Below are 23,741 nucleotides of genomic sequence, written 5' to 3' on the forward strand. Positions count from 1 at the left end.
GCCTTTGGTCAGCTAAGAAGTACAGAAGCTGGACACAGTTCAGCGGTCCAATTCCAATCTTCTGGGTAGCTGTGCAAGGAGACCGGCTCTGCAGGCAGGAGCTCGTGGCCCGAGCACTGTAAAAGAGCCAGCGACTCACAAATGGAAAAGGCTCCAGAACCCAGGCCAACTGGCAGGCTGAATGGGTTGTGGAGAACCTCGTGCTTCCCCTGCAGATATTCAGGACTTCAGGACTGCTTCTCTCAAGCTCAACACAGAGATAGCAACATGGGGCTTCTCAGGACACAGATGTCAGCAGGTGGCCGAGCCTTGAATTAAGTGTGAGAGCAGGTAATGGCACAACTGGAACACAATTTGAGCAGTGCTCTCCTCTATCCCACTTATGATGATGTCCAGTTTCTACTGCATCGTGCCTGGCAGTAAGAGCCAACAGCCTAATCTTCCACTGTGTCTAATCCCAATGGCCCTGCTTTCCCTCCTGTGTTTGTTTTTTTTTTTTTTTCCTGCTTCCCCAAATACCAGCATATAAGCAGCAGCTATGAAGGTGACAGTCCACAAAAATCCCAAGCCCAAGGAGTACGTGGAGAAAATAACACAAGTGTCTACTCAAGCTGAAAGGACACTGGTCTGTATGTATACCTCACCAAGGCTGGTGACATTTTCCTTCTCAAACCGAGCAACAACTGAACCTGGTAATCCTGATCTCCCTTTTTTTTTTCAGGATGACAAAATCTCTCTTCCAATTAAGAGATGAACTTTCACACTACATTAAAAAAATTTTTAAAAAATGAAGCTCTCATCCTTTTTTTTCCCCCAAAACTCACTTCCACAAAACGAACCAAATCCTCTCTGTTCCTCCTCCATCCCCTTAAATGAAAAAAAACTCCACATAACTCTATTCTCAATGGTAGCTGTATTAAATACTTAAGACCGTTGCCTTGCAAGGAGACATTTTGCTGCTTAGCCTAAATAAGGCATTTTAATTCCTCTAGATTCCTTAGACAACAGAGGTTACCAATGGGTGACTTAAAACAAAACAAAACAAAACAAAAACATTTCCTTTTGAGCCTAAAGATAAATTCTTCTGATCTTAGAAGGAAACAAAAACCTTTGTAATTGAGGGGAAATAATGAGAAGTGAATGATTCAGATATAGGGAGGAAGGAAGCTGTTGGGCTTTGGAAAAACAAGATGGGAGCATGGCCTAGAATTCCAACAACAGGGTATAGTTTCAAAGCGACCAATAATATATTTAGATAATCAATTTCAAGAACAGGTGTTCTTCCCTCAAAGTGTCCAAGTGCCAGGCACCAATGTAATTGCTCCCATGTGAGAAACTCACTCCCGACAACTAACCTACATGGAGTAGGCACTGTTCCCATCCCCTACCCCACTAGCCTTCCTTCTCTTTTGTAAGCAGGAATAATAACCACACAAAAGGAGGCTGGGAGGACTTATACACAGCTCCTAGGGTACATGGGCACTCAATGGATGGGGGCCATGACTGCTCACTCTGATGTCCCAAATCAGCTTACTCTACAACAATCAGCCCGAGATGCTGACTTTTGAAATCCAAAGCGCTGAAAAAGACAACTAGGAACCGAGTGGGCACCTGTAGCTGAAGGCTGCTTGGACACCGGATACCCTTCCTCCATCCCAGTGGCCCAACCTTCCTTCTCTCCATTCCAGACCAAGATGCAGATCAATGTTAAGACCTCCTTTCCTAAACTGAACTCAACCTTTTTATTTTCACTCACTAATCCATAGAAGCCTTTCAAATGACACAAATAAAGGCGGCTGCATTTTGTGCTCTAAATCAATTTTCTCCCCAGCCATCAACTAGATGTTCCCGCACAGAGAAAGAACAGCCCTTCCCTTCTAATTCAAAAATCCATACTGCCATTGCCCTTGCAAACTGCTAAACAAGCAGTATCGGCAAGTCACTTGTGTTCTGTAATATATTTACTGCAAATCCCAACGGCTTGCCTCCTAATGCAGTTTTCTATTGTGTCTGTGCGTGTCAATACACTGGCTGGTCACCTTACTTGTAAGAGGCTCTGACCGGCTGTTTGCTCAAGGCATCAAGAAGGCGCCTAGGAGAGACAAAGGCTGTGCTCCTGGAGGGCCCAGCCTTGGAGAGCCTCCTCCTCATGCTAGGGTCCTCAAAGAGGTTTGTTTTTTGGCACTTCATATCCCTGCACCACCCATGGCCTCTGAGGCCAACTTAAACTCTCTAATAGGACAGTTTCCAGTCATACAAAGTTCAAAATCAGAGTCCTTTAGCACAATTATTTCCTGGTTTCCTACCTAAGGACGCTCAAACTATTCCCCACTGCAAACATGCTGATGGCACCTTAAAGGTACATTACGGAAGACTAAAAAGTAGGAAGGCTTGGGGAGAAAGGGAGTCTGGCTTTTCTGTTAAGTGCAAATCTCTGCTTCCAGGTGACAGCTGAAACAGAAAGCACCCTAACACCATATAATGGTGGATCCCCCTAATACAACCAGGCCAAAACACAAAGGGTGAGTCCAGGAGAAAGTACTATAAAATGTTGTAAACACCTGTTGAGATGGAAATCTTAAAATGTACCTGGAGAAAAGCCCTTCTTCATCTACCAGTCTAAAACAGGGTAGGTAGCTAAAGCCTGGCCCTCCAACAAATCCTTCCAAGTTTTCCAGAGTTTTTTGCTTATCTATTGGGGAGAGGGGAGCAAAAGCTCTTTGTAAGGTATGCGACAGGCAAATAACACAAAATGTTAATTTATAGACTCCTGGGATCATACAAGTGGGGATAGCATGGGTGTTCACTCTGTATTTCCTTCCTCTTTTCTGTATATTTGAAATTCTCCAGGGGCACCTGGATGATTCATTCAGTTAAGCATCTAACTTCATGAGTTTGAGCCCTGCATCAGGCTCTCTGCTGTCAGCGCAGAACCCGCTTTGGATCATGACCCCTCTGTCTCTGCCCCTCCCCCACTTGTGTGCACACTCGCTTTCTCTCTCTCAAAAATAAACATGAAAAAAAAGGAAATTCTCAATAAAATGTTTGGTGGGGTGAAGGAACCATGCAACGGCCAAAAGTAAATCATCAAGGGGTATGATCATTATTATTAAATCTGGCAACTAAGGCAAGTTAAATGCCTTTATACTTAATGCATTACAAGCAACTAATCCACAACTCTATTTAGGGGCTGTGGTCATCCTGAAGAGACACACAGGGGCTTCAGGGACAGAGATGCACACACACACTCAGTTCACACAGAAACCCAGGCCTCGGCCACACTACTTCTGTTTTCGCTGTCTTTTCTTCAGTACAAACCCAAATATATCACTATAATGAAACTCCCCACTACAAAGCCTCTGGATGTGCACCTGAGTAGCTCAGTGGGTTAAGTGTCTGACTTCAAATAGGTCATGATCATGCAGTTTGTGAGTTCAAGCCCTGCATCGGGCTTTGTGCTGACAGTTCAGCCTGGAGCCTGGAGGCTACTTCAGATTCTGTGTCTCCCTCTCTGCCCCTCCCCCACTTGTGCTGTCTCTCTCTCTCTCTCTCTCTCTCAAAAATAAATAAACATTAAAAAAAATTTTTTTAAAAACCTCTGGATATTCTGACCATAAATCACTTTTCCAAAAGAAAAATAACTGAGCAAAAGTGGTTATGTGAAAACTAAAGTCCTGTAAAACATCTAGTGATATCAAACAGACTTCATTCTTTTTTTTTTTTTTTTTTTTTATGTTTATTTATGAGAGAGAGAGTGCAGGCAGAGCTGGGACAGGGAGAGGAAGACACAGAATCCAAAGCAGACTCTAGGCTCTGAGCTGTCAGCACAGACCCCGACGTGGGGCTCAAACCCACAGACTATGAGATCAGGACTGGAGCCGAAGTTGGATGCTTAACCAACTGAGCCACCCAGGCGCCTCAAAGAGATTTCATTCTGAATTTCAGCATTCCTACTGAATTTCAGATTCCTACTCTTGGCTCAAATTTTCAATCTGGATTCCACAGATTTACTGAAGGATTGTAAGATGTCCACAAACGGCCAAAGTTGTTGGGGAAAAGCTATGTTGTGTATAAAAACACGTGGGATGTTTTTTTTCTCTCTCTCTCTCTCAAAAATAAATAAACATTTAAAAAATTTTTTAAAAATTGGGGGGGGCGGCTGGGTGGCTTAGTCGACTGAGTGTCCGACTTTGGCTCAGGTCATGATCTCATGGCTCATGGGTTAGAGCCCCGTGTCAGGTTCTGTGCTGATAGCTCAGAGCCTGGAGCCTGCTTCGGATTTCAGATTCTGTTTCCCTCTCTGCCCCTCCCCGGCTCGTGTGTGTGTGTGTGTGTGTGTGTGTGTGTGTAATCTGAAAAATAAATAAACATTAGGGGCACCTGGGTGGCTCAGTTGGCTAAGCGTCCGACTTGGGCTCAGGTCATGAACTCATAGTTCATGGGTTCAAGCCCCGCGTCAGGCTCTGTGCTCACAGTTCAGAGCCTAGAGCCTGTTTCAGATTCTTTTTCTCCCTCTCTCTCTGCCTCTCCCCTGCTCATGCTCTGTCTTTCCCTCAAAAGTAAATAAACATTAAAAATAAATAAATAAATAAATAAATAAATAAACAAACAAACAAACAAACAAACATCAAAGAAATTTTTTTAAATGTGTGGGATTTTTTTGCCAAGCAACTTCTACCTGATTTTCATACAGGCTCAGGATCCGCAATGCTTACAAGTAGCACCCTCCATAGGAAGCACATTAAACACTACAAAACAAGTGCCCCCTCAGTCCAACCCACTGGCAAGGGTACGGAGGGAAGTCTTGAATGCAAGCTTCAAGCAGTCCGCAGCCTCCTTGGGAGTAACAAAAGACACACATGAAAAAAACATGATTATAGAACTTGGAGCAAAAATCAGTGGTGTGACAGGCCACTGTTGGAGCTGTCGTGGAAGGCCTTGAAGTACACATGAGTGTTGTTATTTGAACTGGACCTTGAAGGATATTGAGAAAGGCCATGTGAAGCTTCACAAAAAGGCCTGGACTTTTTATAAAGAAAACACAACAACACACAACACTTTTTCAGGCACGAAGAGGAGACCCACTGGCTGGAATAAAGGACTTGTTAAGAGGAGGACAAAGGTGACCTGGTAAGACTACCAAGGACAGTGATCAGGGCAGACACACGAAGCTGTGTGACGGGCAAAGAGGCCATTACTGGAGTAAGAAGTCAAAATCAGAAAGAACAGACATACCAACATACCCAGAGACCCTAAAGGGGTTTTGCCTTCACTACTTTAAAGATGCCCCAATACCAGGGCTGGAGTCATGAGCGTCTGGACGTAAGCTGGTGGTCTCTAAAGTAGAGTGCACGTATCCCAGAGGCCGCCCAGGACATGCCAATAGGGGGCATGGAGGATGTGATGAGAACTTGTATCTTAACCCCTCTGCTTAAAATTTCCACTTATTACAAATGTATACAATATATTAGTACATAATATATTTATAACTTATAAAACTTGTATTTTAATCCCTCTGCTTAAAATTTCCACTTATTACAAATGTATACAATATATTAGTACATAATATATTTATAATTTATAAATCTGTAAGTATAAGTCTGGTGATACATTTTCAAGCGTTTTACTGACATGTTGCACAAAATACCACTGGCTAATAATCCAGTTAGACCAATAACAGCACTAACACCAAACCCAATACAGTACTACATGTATTTCGGCAGCTGTACAAATCATATGATTTGAACGTGCAAAACTCAAACATACTTACATTCTCAAAAACTGATTCCACTTCATCAAGTGAATAATGAAAATCTAATGAATATCTACCAGTACACAGGAAATAGCTGTACACACAACTCTACCTCTCCCACATGTACGGTGGAATACACACACCACATTTCACAGTTTTCTCTATTTGGCAGATGAAAAAATAAATTCAATGGATGGAAGTCTCTGTTTGTTTTTTCCTCTCAGTCTTTTCCTTATATCCAAAATGACCTTCACCCTACCCTTTCTTGGCTAACGTTTTGTGGTCAAAGAACATCTAAGCAGCAAATAATACTTCCAGAAAAGCCAAGATTTGTTTGTTATACCTTGTGCGAGAATGCGTGGGGGAAGGTTATAAACATTGTGCTCTGAGTTGCTTTCATGTTGCTTCAAAGCAGGCAAACAGAATTAAACTCAGTAATGATTAAAAACTGAAATGTGAGGGGCGCCTAGGTGGCTCAGTCAGTTAAACGTTGAACACTTAATTTCGGCTCAGGTCATGATCTCATGGTTTGTGACATGGAGCCCGTCGTCGGGCTCCACACTCACAGCACAGAGCCTGCTTGGGATTCTCTCTCTCCCTCTCTCTCTGCCCCTCACCTACTCACGCTTGATGCTCACTCTCTCTCTCTCTCTCTCAAAATAAACTTAAAAATATGGAAATGTGAAATGATGAAATACAGGTTTGTGCAAATTCACAGGTTGTATGATAACACTGTGTCAACATTTCTTGGTTTCACAAAACGCATGGCAAGTGGGTGGTCTATAAAGTAAACGATTCTGTGAACATCATCATTTTGCAAACAATTTTAGAAACCATTTTTTTGTTAAGCCAAGTGAATAACAACAAATGAATATCTTAATTTATGTTAAACATATCAGTGTAAATTTTTTTCATTTTTCAGATCAAGCTACGTCTCAGAAAAAAATTAGAAAAGCTCTCCCACGAGTGCCCACACCTACACACACACACACACACACACACACACACACACACACACACACACTCGGGCATGCACTCTAACTCAAAACGCCCAACTACAGTCATAGAACAATACTATGGCATGTTTCATATTGCAAAATTCACCAATCCCATTGGTGAGGACTGTTTTCTATCTATAAATGCCTACTCTTATCAGTTATTAGCCACCCTCTGAAACAACTGCCTAAAACTTAATTAAAAATCATTATACCAAATATTCAGCATTAAAGGTACTAGAGTTCTAAAAAAAATCTCAATTTTCAAAATCTGAAGTAACAGTAAGCAACAGGGATGGGGGTGGTAGGGATAATCCAGCCAATCCAAGCCTATGAGAAGCCCAGTCAGTTTCTTAGTTTCGTCCAATTTAATCCACTCCTGAAGACCACAAATATTTAATAACAGAAGAGCAAAGACTCAAAATCTATGGAAAACTAAAACGGTTCCATGAGCCCAAAACTGAATATATCATTAGTTTAACTACCACATAAGATGATTTACTTAAATATTTGCTAAAGGAACAGATTCTTTCTTTTTTTTTTTTTTTTTAAATTTTTTTTTTTCAATGTTTATTTATTTTTGGGACAGGGAGAGACAGAGCATGAACGGGGGAGGGGCAGAGAGAGAGGGAGACACAGAATCGGAAACAGGCTCCAGGCTCTGAGCCATCAGCCCAGAGCCCGACGCGGGGCTCGAACTCACGGACCACGAGATCGTGACCTGGCTGAAGTCGGACGCTTAACCGACTGCGCCACCCAGGCGCCCCCAGATTCTTTCTTAATAAACACAGAAGAGGAACGTCTTAAGCCCTCTGGCCAAAGACTCTTCTCAATGGATACACAACCCAAGCACTGGGTTTCAAACACTGGTTGAAGGTGAGGTCTGGAGGGATGATTCTCCTCTCCTAAGAGAATCCATACTTGAGAATCTGCCCAGTCTAACCTCATTTACAGAAAGGGAAACTGAGGCCCAGGCAACTAGTCAATGACTCACCCAGTCACTAATCAAAGTCCCCTAAATGAACTGTATTTTACACCAAGGGCCATCCTAAATAAAGATCACCTATTTTGTTCCTCACAGAGTTTGTTTTTGGGTTGTTGTTTTGCAGGGGTAGGAGCAGAGGGAGGGAGGGAGGGAGGGAGGGAGGGAGGGAGGGAGGGAGAGGGAGAGGGAGGGAGGGAGGGAGGGAGAGAGAGAGAGAGAGAGAGAGAGAGAATCAAGCAGGCTACAGGCCCAGCACAGAGACTGACACGGGGTTCCGTGAGATCATGACCTGAGCTGAAATCGAGTCAGACACTTAACCATTGAAGCACCCAGGCACCCCTGGTTCCTCATAGTTTTTTGGCATTAATTTTGAATTTTAAAAATATTTTTATCTTAAGGACGATATTTTGTGAACCCTCCCTTAAATTGCGTGCCCAAGGCAAGTGCATACCTCACCTCACCCTAGTCCAGGCTCTGGAGAGAAACCGTGAACTAGTTGACTGTTGAAGGGTTGGGCAGGGTGACAGAAAGTAGGGAGGAATCGCCCTGATTGCCAATAAAAAAACAAAGGCTAACCTTGTGCCTCAAAATGTGGGTTCTAAATACACAGGGAACTTTCTCTGTTTTAACTGATGCTTATCAAGGGCAGGCCTGGCCACTGAAGTAAAGTTGGGGACCACTTCAGTCTTGATGACAGCTGCTGTATCACAAGGTTACTAACACCTGGTGGAGCTTAACTCTGAGTGCAAGTACTCCAGCTAGTCTTTTCCCATTCTGAGACGTGGACTTAGAAAAAAAAAATCTCAAAGTGAGAACAGTAGACAGAAAACACACATGGTTAAAAAGCAGGAAGAAAGGTAAGACTTGCAGACAAATAGTAAGTCACATCTAAGGGATTAACCCACAGGTGAACCCTTAACAGGGCCACCTAAGCACTTTTAAAACACTACCAGAGAACAATTTATTTTTTAAGGGAAACTTTAAAGCACATATCAAAACGGTGGAAGCACTGTCACTCCGAAATTTACGTGGTCTGAGACACCACGCTGGCTGCAACATCACATGGAGCTTGGTTAGGCTCTCATCTGTTTTTTTCTCTTTCTCCTCTCCTTCCCCACCCCACAACCAGCACTGCAGAATACCTCTTTCCTTCCAGAGCTAGTCCTTTCATTTATTTTTAAATTCTTGGCCGCCCTGGAGAGCCCCGAGTGCCTACTCTGCCCGCTCTTCAGAAGAAGAGAGGCACAGAGAGACAAAGTGACTGATCACACTCGCTGGCTGTGAGCTCGGCCTCAACCAGGAGTCCCGACAACAGTTTCAAATTTTCTTTTGTTCTTAGACATATTTTAACCTGCAGACAGTATTGCTCGGTTGGCTACAACTTTCTACCGACCCATGGCTGTGACCTCCACAGACCAGTCAGTACTGCTGATTTTCACAAACTCCTAGAACATGCACCGAGGCCCGATGTGATTGTGTATCATGAAGCTGTCAGCACAAAGAGCGAGAGAACAGGAGAGACACACAGCCAGGCAGGCTGGGTCACCACACAGGCCTAAAGGTGATTTCATCACTAGCCTCATCCTCCAATGGCAGCGGGGTGGGTAAAGGAATGAAGCCCTAAATTCTAGGGACGAGGTGACCCAAATCCAGCTGCAACAGAAACTTGGGCTTGACAAATCCCACACTCTGAACACAGGCCCAGAGCTGCAGGCAGATCAAAACACCTACCCAAAATACCTCATCACAGGATGGGGCTAATCACTTTTCAAAACTGTTAAGTGCTATATAAATTCACACCACTAAAGACAACTTATGGCATGGCTTCATCAGCACGCTGAAAAGATACACAAGTAGAATAAATAAGGCTTATGTATTTACAGTGAATCTTGTTCCAAAACTATCAAATGAGGTAATACCACACACCACATGACAGAAAACAAAACTTTAAAGATCACACTGCCAAACACACTAGGCACAGCCCTCAAAACAACTAGATTCACATTAACCTGCTATTTTCTAACGCACCCTACCACTTTGGTGGTATCAAATTGCCTCAATTTTTCATGAGATGTCTCCACCTCTCCTGTAGAGATATACCTAAAATTTATGATCTACCTGGAGAGAGAAGGACAGGCAGAGATCTATAAAAGACTCAAAACAAAAAAAAACAAAAAAACTGTCTTAGCGCTACAATAACAAATTTAAGTACCCATTACCATCCCTAGTCCGCTGACTTTTCAGTAACCAGCCACAAATGGGAACAGAGAAAGTAAGGGGAAGGCTTATCAGGAAGTGTTGACACAACATAAACATGGACCGTGGGCACAAAACCAAGTAAGGAAACCACAATTATACCATTCTCGATTTGGACGCACTTCCACTTTAAAACTTCCAGACGGAAAAGTCGGTGGTGAGATCTGACACTGAAATCTCTACAACTCACTCTGTCGACAAACCCGCTGAAAGGTAGGGAGAGAGAGCGGTAGTCACACTGCAGACAAATCTTAACAACATTAAAGCTCTCTCCACGGAAAGTTTCCCCATCGCTGTGTTTTTTTTTTTCTTCAGTAACAAAGATGTTGTCAGAAATGACAATTTTTTGTGTCCCTTGATGATGCCTTGCTAGCATTTGGTTATAAGCCATAAAGCAGGACTAATTCCAGCCTGTCAGGAGTCTCGCTAATGCCCAGTTTCCCCCCAGAGAGAATTCCTGTCAAATCTAATGAGAGCTCCAAAGGCTCTCTCTACAATATAATGAGCACTTAGGCCATGCTGGTGATCAGGCGGCAAAAAGCATCAATTTGAGCCTGGCTACACCCTGGGGGCCAGACGTCACCAGTTTTAATAAGAATTATGATTACTAGCTGCACCAAATGCCTCCTCAGAACTTATTATTAATGTGTGACATTCAGAAGGATGTTTTTCAAATGTAAGGCCACTTTAAACTGAATTATAGCACTGCTTTGCACACCACTCTAGTTAAGGGTCTGTCAGCATTTACAGTATAAACTAAATTTCAGGGGACTTAATACCCTACCATGAAGAACATGGCATCTCTCAGCTTTTCACATTTTTCAAATTACTGAGCCAATTACACACAGCATCTTATTAATGCATACTGGCTCATGGATGGACAATATATACCCACAAATGCCCAATAGAGTCTAGAAACTCATTAGAAACCTATTTTCACACCATGGGGCTCCTGACCCTCTTCACCCCTTCTTCCTTTTTCCTACTTGATAACGAAGAGGTCATGTAACCTACAGGAACCCAGAAGAATTATACACCTCCTTTACCTCCCCAATAAATCCTGCACCAGCATACAACATCATACGGAGGTGGTACTTCCTTGTAAAGGAGTTGGTGAAGTTATTAAATTCTTTGAGTTCATGAGTTTAAGAAAAAACTCAGTCTCCTCTTACCCTTCTACGATATTTGTTAGCAAAATATGTGCCTTTAGGGTAACTTACAAAAAAAGTGGCAGGTTACAATTCTTCACCCAGTTTATTTGCATAATTCATTTAAATGACCATACAACTTCTTGCCCAATTACTATCAACAAGTTACAACTGCCTCAGTCAGACACTAGCCACTGAAACACACAAAAAAACAAAGGCACAAGCCCAACATAATCTAGGCTACCAACTTTGCAAATCAGAATAAAATCAGCATTTTAAAGGCCCAATTATATTATTAATGAAAGGCCTTGAACTTAACTATCTCTTTCCAAAAACATATCTGAGAACAGATCTACTGTACAAGACGGTAACTTAACATTATGAAATCTATGATGAATTAAAAATCAAAGAGTGCGGAGTTACAAAAGCAGAATTCAACTCTGAAACACACTTGCTTAATGAAAGTCTTTGAATATAAGGAAGATCTGAAGGCTGAACTAATCAATTTCTCCACTGTGCCCCAGCCGGTCAGCCATGCTCTTTAATTTAATGAAACAAGGGTTTGAGATGAAATAGCACATATACATCAAGTAAGAATTGTATTGTTGCACTTTGAAATGTGTCCAACTGTGCAACTTCATCTGATGATAATTTTTTAAGAGGCAATCGATTTCTAAAAGACTTATTGTACCAGCGTCTTGATGAAAAAGTGAATGTCAGCATATCTCCAGAATACTTACACCCTGCCATTAATGCTTTCTTTGGCAGACAATGACTACTCAATCGAGGGTCCTTTGGGCTGAGCAATCATTTAGCTTTTCTTCTCTTATGAGGTCCTTAGTGCCTTGTTCCAGCTCAATACTCTTTTTATACACCATTATAGTAGCCATAAGTGTGAATTTTATGGGAACTTGCAAACTCATAGTCATAGCTAGAGCTTTCCAGTCACTAATCTTTTCATGCTTTTAAAACCACTAGGACTGAAGCAACTCCCAACATATGCTGTGGCCATAAAAGAATGCTTTTTCACCTCCAAATCCGCATCAATTGAGAAATTTTTCAAAAAGATGTCTGCTAATAAGCCACTAACCTTGAGTGTCATTTTATGCAACCCCAAAGCATAAAAGAGAACCCCATAGTTAGTCATACATTTTTTAACCTGATTAGGGAACTCCTAAATATCCTTCTTTTCCCCAAAAGACCACACTGCTTTCCAAACTAGCAAAAAAACATTAGCTATTCTGAATTCCAGAATGCTACAGGATACCCAGATCTTTCAGGAGAAGAATAAATCTATCCAGGTGGAAAAGTCAACTTAAGACTCAATTTCTATCAGTCTGTAAACAGGTTGGTTCACATTTTCAAAGCACCTCTCATCTAGTCATTTAAAGATTCTGTAATTGTCAAGAAGCAACCCTTGCTGCAAAACACTGTCACCAATTCACAGGAAGGGAAACCAAGGCAGAAAACCAGCATACAAATCCTCCCACTATTGAGGATAAAGCCAGTTTTATAGAATCCTCACTAATTTCTCATTTCAACTTGATTTAACTAAAGCTTACCTGTTTATGCATTTCTATGTTTAATCCATAAGACATTTCATAATACTGCAAAAAGAAAAAAATCAAGCATTTCGTTAACTCATGTTTTATAATGTTAAGAACACATATTTGCTAATATTACATAAAAAGGAAAAAAGGACAATCTTTGATACCTACCATCACATAGTGCCTCTGCATTTCTGTCTTTTCACTTGCCAGTTTCTCACATTCCAATTTAAGGCTACAAAAACAAAACATGCAACTTAATGTAAACATTATGTCACTTGTTTTAACATCTGCCTCACATATTTGCACTTCAAGTAAAAACACAGACCAATGTGGAAAAGCCATAAACTATCTAGGTAAACATCCAAAAGCTTTGTCCTTGCATTTAATAGGGAAAAGGGATAAGGTGAACAGTATAGGGTATCCATTCAGCTATTATTTTCCTTCTTAGTGTATACCTGGTCAGATACCAAGAATGAAGAATCTGTCAAAAAAAACCTCTGATCTTTCCAGAAGACCAATTCCTCCTCCTGGTCATCTGTTCCCTCCTACTTCCCCACACCAGTTTGCTCCTTTGGACTCCACCAAAATCTGGCCTTTGCACAATTCTCAGCCTCAGACATAGACTGTACTACCTTTGCCAACTCAAATAGTCTCTAGGTTTGAAAACTGTACTTATAAAGTTACTTCTACAATTGTTGGTCCGTTTTAAAACCTTTGGTTTTTAAATCCCTGCCAAAATATGTTAAGTAGCTGCTGCAATAAAGTGGTTTGAAGTCCTCCTTGCTTGGTAAACACTAGTGGGCAGGTATGCCTCAAGTTCCAGAGATAATTATCTTGAAGCAGACAAAAGGTCAATAATCAGAAAGCCTCTGACAAAAGAAGAAAATTCACACCCAAGCGTCTGTGTGCTTTTTCTCAAGCAGGACAAAAATAAAAACTGTCATTACAGTTATCTCTTAGCGCTAATCAGCTAAGACTTCATAAAAACAAGGAAAGAAAATAACATTTCTGGAAAATTCATTACGGACAGGTGTTTTAAATCATTTTTCATTTATGAACCTCTTGAAGTAGGTCTCATCAGGTGAAGAGACTAACCTGAAATGTATATAAATGAGACTGGAATCCCTTGTCCTACCCAAACCAAGGAAGAACGACGCCAAAGCAGGGAAGCTTTACCCTACACATATCCACCCCCATCTTCACCACCAATGATGGGCACAGCTACCAGCATCTAGCCTTCCATAATGGACTTTGCCTCAGACAACCCAATCCTTTAGTATAGCAGAGCGATTTCAACATTGGCTCTGCCTCCCTAAACCTGCACTCCAGGGCTGGGGCATCGATTGAACCAAGGTTTCAGCTCAGCTTGTTGCAAAATAAATAAACGAAGTGCAAATATTGACGGTTCTCATGCAACTCCTAAATACTCGAAAAGACTCCCTGGAACAGCAGCAAACGGGCAAAAGGGAAACAATGGTAGGAGGAGGAGACTAGAGAAGAGGCGGCCCGGGAAGAACCTGGAAAGGGGGTAACTTGAATGACAGGTCTTAACTGCGACTCCACACGCCACCGCCTGGACGCAAGTACTCAGTACAGCCGCCACCGCCACCAGGCAGGGCGAGGACGGGCACCGGGCTGCCCCCGGGCTACTGCTCGCCCAGCACGGCCGGACACGCACCTGTGATACTGGGCCTGCAGAAACTGGAATTCCTCTTTAATCCGGTCCAGGGACTCCGGGATAGTGAACTTGAAGGGCTGGCCTGCAGCCTGGTGCGGCGTCTGGGGGCCACCAGTGAGGGGAACCGAGGGACGGGGGTGGGGGCAGATAGATAAAACAGTAAGTCAGAGAACGGAGAAGTGGGTGGGACATAAAAAATAGTTAGAAATGGCAAGAAACGGAGCCCCGAACTCGAGTTTGCTCCGCACTTTACGGAGGCAGGAAGTGGTCCTTCGCCCGTGCTCGAACCTCCAAAGAGATTTAGAGCTTCTTCCAGGCTTCAGGGCGGGTCGCGGTTACGTGCGCCCAAGTCGCCCGGCTGGAACGACAGAGGCTCCCGGGCGGCCGGGGAACACCCGGCCAGATTGTCATCGAGGACACCGCCCCCTCCCCCAAGGGAGCAATAATGACCCCAAGGATCAGAGTAGAAAAACAACTCCCTAACGCTCCCCGTTCCCAGAATCGCCGGGGCCATCTCCAGGAGCGCCGGAACGGGGGCTGCATTGACATGTAAATAGGCGAGACGAGAAACAAAGGGGTGGGGGCGCCCTACCCGCCACAGGGAGGCGGGGGGGGGGGGGAGGCGATGTCGCTTCGAAAAAGAAACCCCAGTCTCCCCGGGCGCCCCCACCCGCCCTGTCTAGACATCAACTTCGAGGGGGCCCATAGTAAAGGGGGGAAATTGAGAGTTTCAGCTCATTCCCCAGCCCAAGAGGGGCCCTAATCAGCCTTGCACCCCTAGAGGCTAGGGAGTCCTCCAGAAATGTAACAGAGACCCGTCTCCAGCTCGGGAAAAGCGCCCATCCCTACCCCACCCCCCATCCCACAGCCCAGACCCTCCAACCAGCACCCTGCCGCGCCTCACCGGGTGCCGGCTCTGCGGGAACATCGCTCTGGCGGCGGCCGCAGCTCTGTTTCCGGACAACTCAATTCTCCGCTCAATTTCCAACTTTAATCCCGCCGAGAAAATTTAGCCGAGAAGCCAGGCAGAAACGAGGAGCGCGGGGAGCGCGCTGGCCACGCACGCAGGCGCGCTCGGCGGGGCGCACCGGTCACTTGGCGCCCGGCTGCTCCTGCTCCCGCCGCTGCGGGTTCCCTCGCTCAGGGCCACATTTCGGGGCGCCCGGGGCCCGGCTACACCAAGAACCTGCGCGGTGACGCCGGCCCCCAAGAAAAGGGCGCGGGGGCTGCGATCCAACCCGCGGGCCTCGGCCGCCCCGGCGGGGAGGTGAGGGCGCGGTGATTCTGGCCGCGCTCCTCTCGGCGATCCGCGTGCGCGGCACTCTTCCGGGGCAAACAAATCCAAGCGGACTGCTTTTCTTCGCTCTTCCCCCGGTCCGCCTCCTCTCCGGGTTTTCCCCGCGGCGCCGACCGCGGGTGAGGTGCAGGTGGCCCGGCGCCCCCGGCTAACACCACACAAACAAACCTGGCGACGTTAAGGACCGACCGCTGCGGGTCCGGGCAGCGCCTTCAGCCGGGCGCTCGCGGGCTCCGGGGAGCGGCAGAGGCTCCGCGCCCGGCGCTCCGAAGCCTCAGCCCGGGCGGAGGAGCGCGGGATGACGATGAGGCGGGGAAAGTGCGGAGGGCGCGCCGGGAGGCGGCTCGGCACGCCCCGTGCGACCAACACTCGGTGTTCTCCCCGGTTGCACAAACCCTCCTGGCCCGGCGGGGCTACTCCACGGAGGGTAGTCCCGCAGCCGCCCGCTGCTCCTCGATCCCGGGGCGCATCCGGGCGCCGCGCCCCGCGCGCACTCGCCCCGCACGGCCGGCCCGGCCGCTCTGGACTCTTCCTCCGAGCCCCTTCCTCGGCCCTCTTTCCTTCCTTCCCTTCGTCTGCTGCTCCGCAAAGGGCGCTCCAGCCCGCTGCAAAGTTCTCTCACGACCCGGGGGGCGACATCCACGAGATGATGGGGGAAAAAAGCAGGAGTGCGCTCCGAAGCTCGGCCTCCCTACCCGGCGGGCAAACTCCGCGGGCGGGTCGGGAGTAGTCGCGGCGGGGGTTAGGTCGCCACCGGCCGGCGGAGGTCCGGGATGGTGGCGCGGGTCCCGCCCGGCCGTGAGAGAGTGGGGGTGGCGCAGTCGGCCGCCTCAGGGACGCGGGGCACAGGGTACCCGCCGCTGCTGCTGTTCTGCAGCCGCCGCTCCCGCCGCCGCCGCCCGCGCCTCTCGCGCCGGTTACATTAACACGCGGTTTCACACTCCGGAGCTAACCAGCGCCGGCCCCGCCCAGCCCCGCGCGGGCGGGGGGCGGGAGCGCAGAGCCGGCGGGGACGTGGGCCCGGCGGTGACGGGGGGAGTTGGGGTGGGGGGAGCAGGGAAGCGTCGCCAGCCAATCGCGCGCGTCGCGCCCAACGTGGGGTGCTGACGCGACGCGTCCCCGGAGCCTATAGCAGCAGAGCACCGGACGGACCGTCCTCCCCCTCCTCTCCTACCCCGTTTGCTTCCATCTCCGCCGTCTCCTCGGTCTCCCCTCCCACTCCTCTACCCCTCCTCCGCCAGCCGCGTCCTCCCGGGCTCGGAGAGGATCTGTTCCTGGAGGAGCCGCGGGACGTCGAAACCAACCAATGAGAAGAGGCGAGACGCGGAGATTGGCACTGTGGATGGGAAGGTCGGTGGGAAGGAGAGCGGCGGGGCTGGGCTGTCAATCAAAGTAACGTGGGGCCTGCGAGGGAGCGCGCGGGAGCGCGCGAGCGGGAGGGCCCAGAGAGTGTGTAGTCGCGGAAGCTGGGGGCTCGAGTTTGCAAAAAAAAAAAAAAAAAAAAAAAAAATCTTGCCACTTGTTCACTTTTCCCTTTAATGGAAATCCTAAAATATCAGTGAAAGTAACTCAACTAACCGCGTAGTTTCTTAAGGGGTGCGGGAGTTGGGGGTGGGAGGGGTGGTAGTTCGAGCCAAACGCGTCTTTCAGTGTTCGCCCCTTGTTTGATGCTCCTCTTTTGAAAGTGAGGTCACATTCAAAAATTTCTCTGAGGATTGTTTTTCCTTGAGCTGCCTTTTCGTGAGAAGGCGTGGACTGTGCACTTGGTGGAAAATGCGGCAGCGCCTTGCCTGGCGTACGTACACCGGCCGTCTAACACTAGGCTTTTAATTATAGTGCTCACTCCCTTCTTTGCACCCAACGTGGTAGAGATTGGCTTTTATTGGCGCCTTTCAAAGGACTTTGCAAAAAGGTTGGCCTGTTTTCGTTTGGCGGGAAGGATACCTAAGTTACTGCCAGGGTAAGGCACGCGCGTCCCAGTCTTAGATCGAGGCTTTTGCCCGGGTTCGAAATCTCTGGTCCTTGTCTTCAAAGTATGGACTTCGCGGGCTTGGAGTAGGGGACTGCTGAGAGTTTTAGGGGCCTCTCAGCAGCTTGAGCACGAGTCTGATTCCAATTACTAGAAACAAAGGGAGACAATGGGATAAACCAGCTTTGAGACCTGGAAACCTGTCCTGCCCACTGTTAGCCCCATGCTTCGGGTGGTTTCCCCGGGCTGAGCTGCGTAAGGAGCTAAATGGGAAGCGTTGGGTGCATGACATGGCTAAAATTCTTATGAGTGGAATTTGACCTAAAAGGTTTTTTGAGATTTTAAATAAATGGAGCACACTGTGTAAATCTCCGGTTTTTGTCTGTTTCTCCAAATGTACCACCCAGCAGAAAACCTTCAGTATTGCCGCATTTATATTTTTGTTTAAAGAATAGTTAGGTTGAGCTGTTGCCACACACACACACACACACACGATTGGTGAATAAACAACGGTGTTGTAGCCAAATGGTGGTGAATTCTTCCATAAGAAAGACACATCGACAAGCATTGATCCTACGTTGGAATATACTTAACAAGTTTTTGGTATTAATAGCCCCCGTGTCCTCATTATTTTACTTTCAAGAGACTTATGAAAAGGCATTTATTTAAACAGAAATACATTTTATTCGAAGGTTTGCTTTCTCAGAGACCTTTTTCTTGAAATATTAAAAGAATCATTTTAGATAATACATTTCACTGTTGGAGTTGATTTTAAATATGTATGATATTGATTTGTCTATAATTGCATCAATCCCAAATATCAATTATAAATGAAAAATTAAAGGAGCAATTTTAGCCAGCTTGTACAAGGCCATAGTAAATTCTTAAACAAGTTTCGGCATGAGGTTTTGCAGTGTTCTCATTAAGTGGGTTTGGGGAGGGGGTTATATTCATTTTGCTAACTTGGAGAATGAAAAGGAAGCAAGCACTGCCCCACTTTCCTGAGTTAGATTGATTGATGACTCAAAGCAGGCTTGCTCCACATATAGGACTTTTTGAAATAATATGATCCATGGGCAACTAAGCTTTGACTTTGGCAACCTGCGTTCCCTCGAAAACTTGGTCTCTTGAGTGGGCCAGTCTGTGGTCAGTTCATCCCATAATCAGCCTCAGGACTGTGTAAAAAGAACTTGGATGCCACAAATATGCCTGTGCCTGCTCGTCCAACTGAAACAACGGAGACTTCTCCCTGGCTTACCCAAGCTTTACTTTGATTTACTGGCACACACTGGTAATTAGGTTTAAACAGAGAAATTAAAACGGTATATTTTGAGACAGGAGCCTTCTGAATTCCTTATAATGTAGTATCTGGAAAAAAGAAAGAGTAATGATTTTAAAATTGGAAGACCTTTAATTGTGTGCATAAAGATGGTTGGTGTTCGAGTGTATCCCATCCTCCTTGACAGAGGGAGAAGGCTGGGCCCCTTTTCAAGGTCATATTTTCCTCTGTGATTGTCATGCTGTAATAATTATACTACAAAACTCTCATCAAACTGCATTACAAATGATGGTGTTTAAACAATCAAGTAGCTTTAATCTTATGTTTTAAATGATATATGTGCAGATTGTCTACAGCCTGTTTAGAAGAAAATAATCCTACTCATGAAATCTATAATTTTAGTCTTCTATTTAAAGTCTGCTAACCGTAGTCTTTTTTACCTTTAACATATTCATATGTTGGTGATGTTTTAACATGAAATGATATTAAGTACTGCACTTCCACAGAAAATTGTCTCTGAAAAAAACAATCCCCTTTTCATCCTCTGCAAAGAAACAAAAAGATTGCCAAATTGTTTATTTTATCATTGATGTATATATGGGTATATTTCCATTCATTTGTTGCTGACTATCAAATTTTCATAACTCATGAAATGGCACAAGTCATTACAAAAACTAGATGTTGTTTATAGTATAGATTCTGGACAAAATAGAAAACACTGTGGATGCTGGTCATAGAAATTATGCATCTTTTAAATCTATTACTTTTTTATTTGAAATGAATAATATCTAAAGTTCACTTGTTATTTTCTCTTATAGCTGTGAATTATTTCTTATATGTTTTCTCATCTGCCTTTTTTTTTTTTAAACTGAGAGTTTTCTTAAACCTGAGAATGTAGGGTCCAGAAGAAATTTTCTCAGCATTGCTATATAACCCTTTCCCCCACCTCTTTACCAAAGAAAAGGGCAGTACGGGCGTGGGGCATGGAGGAGAGAAAGCAAAGAAAGAAAAAAAAAATCAGTAGCAGATCCATGCAGCAGTAAAACCTCAAATAAAATCACATCCAAAGAATCTCTTGCGGTTTCACACAATATGGTAAAATTAGAGATTGCAGGAAACCAACTAAATTAAACTGGGAGCATTTGAAGAGAAACGAGCAGAGTTTATGAAAATGACACATTGACTGACCAGTATGCTTTTTTATCAACAATTTCTTTGTTAAGATGCAGATCAAAGGAACCTGCATATGTTTTCATTTTGTTCTAACTAGAAAATTACATCCAGATGTTTAATAGGCATTTGGTTGGTTTTTCAGCATTGATTAGATATGTTGGTTCTGTTTGCTTACAAGTGTAGCCGGATCATTAGCTAATGCAAAGAAATGTTTGCTGTGAGTTGCTAATTAGGGCTTTTGGAAACCCTCCATGCTCAAGAACAATTTGTACAGTGGCCAGATGAACTTGAGGGACTTGAGGAAGTTGTTTTCCTTCTCTGGTAGGGTGGGGAGTAGCAGACAGCCCCATTCCCTAATCTCCCTTTGCCTATGGGGATTGGGATGCAATCCCTGAGGATTAGAGTACAAATAAATTAGGAAGAGACCACACAGGCACTCCCAAACACGGAGATCAATGTGCCTTTTCCGGAACCACCATGTTGTCTTTGGGAGTGGGGGAAAGTGAACATCGAAAACGCTGAACATTAACATGTGGAAGATGCTTGGTGCTAATGTTATCAAATACACAGCCTTTTTAAGTATACTTTAGAGACAGATGGGAAAGCCCTTTATGATAAACGAGTGTACTTGAATTCATTACTGTAGTACTTATAATTAAAAATGTCTCTTTTGCAATTTCAGTACTTGCACAAGGTACAAGAGACCAAGCTTGGGAAGGGGAAAGCTGGGGCTAGTGGGAGGGTTGGAGGGAACAGAATTTTGGAGCCAAGGATGAGCCTGAGAGGAAATGCAGTGTTTACTTTCACAGCCACTCATTTGTTTACCTTGTTAAAGCCCCAAAACTTGTAGGAGATTAGCCATTCACATGGTATTCAAATAAACTGTTTGAGAATTTGAGGCACCAGGCGGATAAACTTCTTAGCTGGCCAGTCACGTTTTTAAAAACACTTGGCCTGCAGAAGAACACCACCTCCGTGGAGGCTGAACTTTTGTTTATTTAAGTCTGTATTTCTAGAGAGGTATCTGTCCAAAATAGCCTGCGTCCATAAGCCGTCATGGAAGCACAGATACAAACCCCACTAGAGCATTTTCTCCCACATATACATGCCCCTCTCGGCCTGTTTCCATCTTATGTGCATGGATGGCATGCTCCTATGTGTTCATAGATTCACGATTAGTTTTCCTTGAAATAGTTCAAGCGGAGGGCCTTTCCATCAGAGTGCTCCAAGTCTTTGGGGAGCTGCCCTTGAAAAGCAAAGACAGTATTTTGAGGCAATATCAGATATTTCCTGGAGCTCAGACCATAACATACCAGTGTGTCTCAGTGAAGTTAGCAAGCCCCTGCCTCTTTTAGCCCATTCCAATGTCCGATAAAAGTTTAATTTCAGTTTACCATTTAGCTCAACAGAAGCTGAAGAGTCAAAAGAAAAAAAGAAAAAAGTAGTTAAAGGAAGCACCTTTGCTGGTCCTTCTGACATGTTCACCTAACAAGAGCCAGCCTTGACCCCTGAATGCTGTCTGTGATGACCTACCTTGCTGCAGGCCCTGGACTTGCTAGGAAATCAACATGAAACCGGGACACCTCTCTCTTGACCTTAAAAGCTTTTGCTTTGGCAGTATCGTTTAAATAACTTTTCTTCCTGACACTAGCAATTGTTTTTGAGGAGTTGAAGCTGGAGTTCAGCTAATCTCTGATCTCTTGGTGTTCCTCATGGTGGAAGGCGGGTGAGCTCTGGGAATAGATAAGGAGCTAGAAGCCTAGGCAATATTCCAGTTGGCTTCAAGGTCTCTAGATTGGAAATTCTATGCCTAGATGAACAAATCATGTGGCATAAGTACAGGATGTTGGGACATTTCATGAGACAACTGGCCTGGAGGCTCCTGGGTGGCTTAGTTGGTTAAGTTGGTTTGGGTTTGAGCCCCACATCTGGCTCTGCATCGACAGTGCTGAGCCTGCTTGAGATTCTCTCTCCCCTCTCTCTCTGCACCTCTCCTGCTTGCACTCTGTCTCTCTGTCTCTGTCTCTCTCTCTCTCTCTCTCAAAATAAATAAACTTAAAAAAAACAAACAAAAAAAAACCACCTCAGGGTACTAGGTTGAAGCCCCAAGTTGGATGCGGAGCCTATTTTAGAACAAATAAATAAATAAAAATTAAAAGTCAATATTATGGGTGTGGGGAAGCGAATGGGGAAGAGTATTCCCTAAAAACAAAGACATAAATGGGGCGCCTGGGTGGCGCAGTCGGTTAAGCGTCCGACTTCAGCCAGGTCACGATCTCACGGTCCGTGAGTTCGAGCCCCGCGTCAGGCTCTGGGCTGATGGCTCGGAGCCTGGAGCCTGTTTCCGATTCTGTGTCTCCCTCTCTCTCTGCCCCTCCCCCGTTCATGCTCTGTCTCTGTCTGTCCCATAAATAAATAAATAACGTTGAAAAAAAAAAATTAAAAAAAAAAACAAAGACATAATCATGGAAATGCAGTATGTTAATCTTTATTGTCTCCTTGTAAAAAAAAAAGAAAGAAAGAAAGAAAGAAAGAAAGAAAGAAAGAAAGAAAGAAAAAAAGAAAACCAGCACCTAGGAAAGACTTTCTTGGGCAGTTTGAATGTGGACTAGATATTAGGTTATACGGAACTATGGTTAATTTTCTTGATGTGAGAAAATTCTGGTTGTATAGGAGGATGTTGTTCTGAGAAGATGCATGGCATGCAACTTCAAGTGATGTCTGCAACCACAAATAACGAGTGTGTGTGCAGAAAGAAAAAGCAAATTTGATGAGGGTCTGCAGTCACAGAATGTAGGGATAGAACCTGTAGCTACCCCTTTTAGCATTTCAACTTTTCTGTATGTTTGAAATTTTTCATGATAAAAGATGGGAAAACCACTTCAAGATCACTGTTACACCTTTTCTTCATGTGTTAAAAAGGGAATTCCGAAAAGATTGATTCATGATGTTTCCAGTTTTAAAAAGTACGAGAAAAAATGGTGTGTATTTTTTTCTTTCTGATCATGGAAAAGCTGCCATACTGATAACCGAAGTATTACCCACTATCTCTGCTCTGGATCTTTTAGTTCTTTTATTATTTATGTTACTTTATTTTTGTTTGTTTTCTCTACAGTCTCAAATGAACCTTAGCAATCAATTAATGTGAAATGGAAATCTTTAAATAAATTAGCACATTACATTAGTAATCCTTAAATGCATCGTTTTGTGGGCCATCAAGCTCAGAATCACCAGAAAATCTACTATAAAACAAAGAAAACTTTATATATTAAAAATAAGGTAGCAGCAAATAAATTTTAAGTATTATTTTTTAATCTTTATTTATATTTGAGAGAGAGAGAGACAGAGTGCGAACAGGGGAGGAACAGAGAAAGAGAGAGACACAGAATCTGAAGCAGGCTCTAGGCTCTGAGCTATCAGCTCAAACTCAAGAACCATGAGAACCATGGCCTGGGCCTAAGTCAGATGCTTAACCAACTGAGCCACCCAGGCATCCCTGTTTTAATTTCTTAATTCCCATTATAATTAGTTGTTCTGCTGTCTGTTTCATCACTTGAGCCTCACAGTGAAATTTATAAATTATTGATTTGATGTTGAAATTTCCTTAATATTTTCAAATTTAATGCTGAAACATATGATTGTTCTATGCTAACCTTTAA

The 23,741-nt window shown here is 44.4% G+C and overlaps 1 protein-coding gene and 1 long non-coding RNA gene across 7 annotated transcripts in view; one reads left to right on the forward strand and one right to left on the reverse strand.

Moving 5' to 3' along the window:
- TLE1 (TLE family member 1, transcriptional corepressor) overlaps nt 1-16,048 on the reverse strand; it is a 90,490-nt gene extending 74,442 nt beyond the window's left edge. For 5 of the 6 annotated variants that reach the window (XM_086685071.1, XM_086685069.1, XM_086685068.1 and 2 more), the window contains exons 1-4: nt 15,269-16,048; nt 14,365-14,465; nt 12,855-12,918; nt 12,699-12,743 (exon numbers count right to left, since the gene is read on the reverse strand). In XM_086685071.1, the coding sequence (XP_086541197.1) occupies nt 12,699-12,743; nt 12,855-12,918; nt 14,365-14,465; nt 15,269-15,292 (234 nt within the window). In that variant the 5' untranslated portion in view covers nt 15,293-16,048. Of the gene's footprint in view, nt 1-12,698; nt 12,744-12,854; nt 12,919-13,141; nt 14,293-14,364; nt 14,466-15,268 lie in introns of those variants that run through there. The other variant, XM_086685070.1, reaches the window with a different exon arrangement.
- Nucleotides 16,049-16,735: 687 nt separating this feature from the next.
- Nucleotides 16,736-23,741, forward strand: part of LOC147574758 (uncharacterized) — a 108,477-nt gene continuing 101,471 nt past the window's right edge. Inside the window, exon 1 of the long non-coding RNA XR_015243481.1 lies at nt 16,736-17,011. This is a non-coding gene — a long non-coding RNA (uncharacterized LOC147574758). The remainder of the gene's footprint in view (nt 17,012-23,741) is intronic.

This window comes from Puma concolor, chromosome D4 (assembly GCF_028749965.1).
Source record: "Puma concolor isolate L17-30 chromosome D4, mPumCon1.1.hap2, whole genome shotgun sequence".
Lineage (NCBI taxonomy): Eukaryota > Metazoa > Chordata > Mammalia > Carnivora > Felidae > Puma > Puma concolor.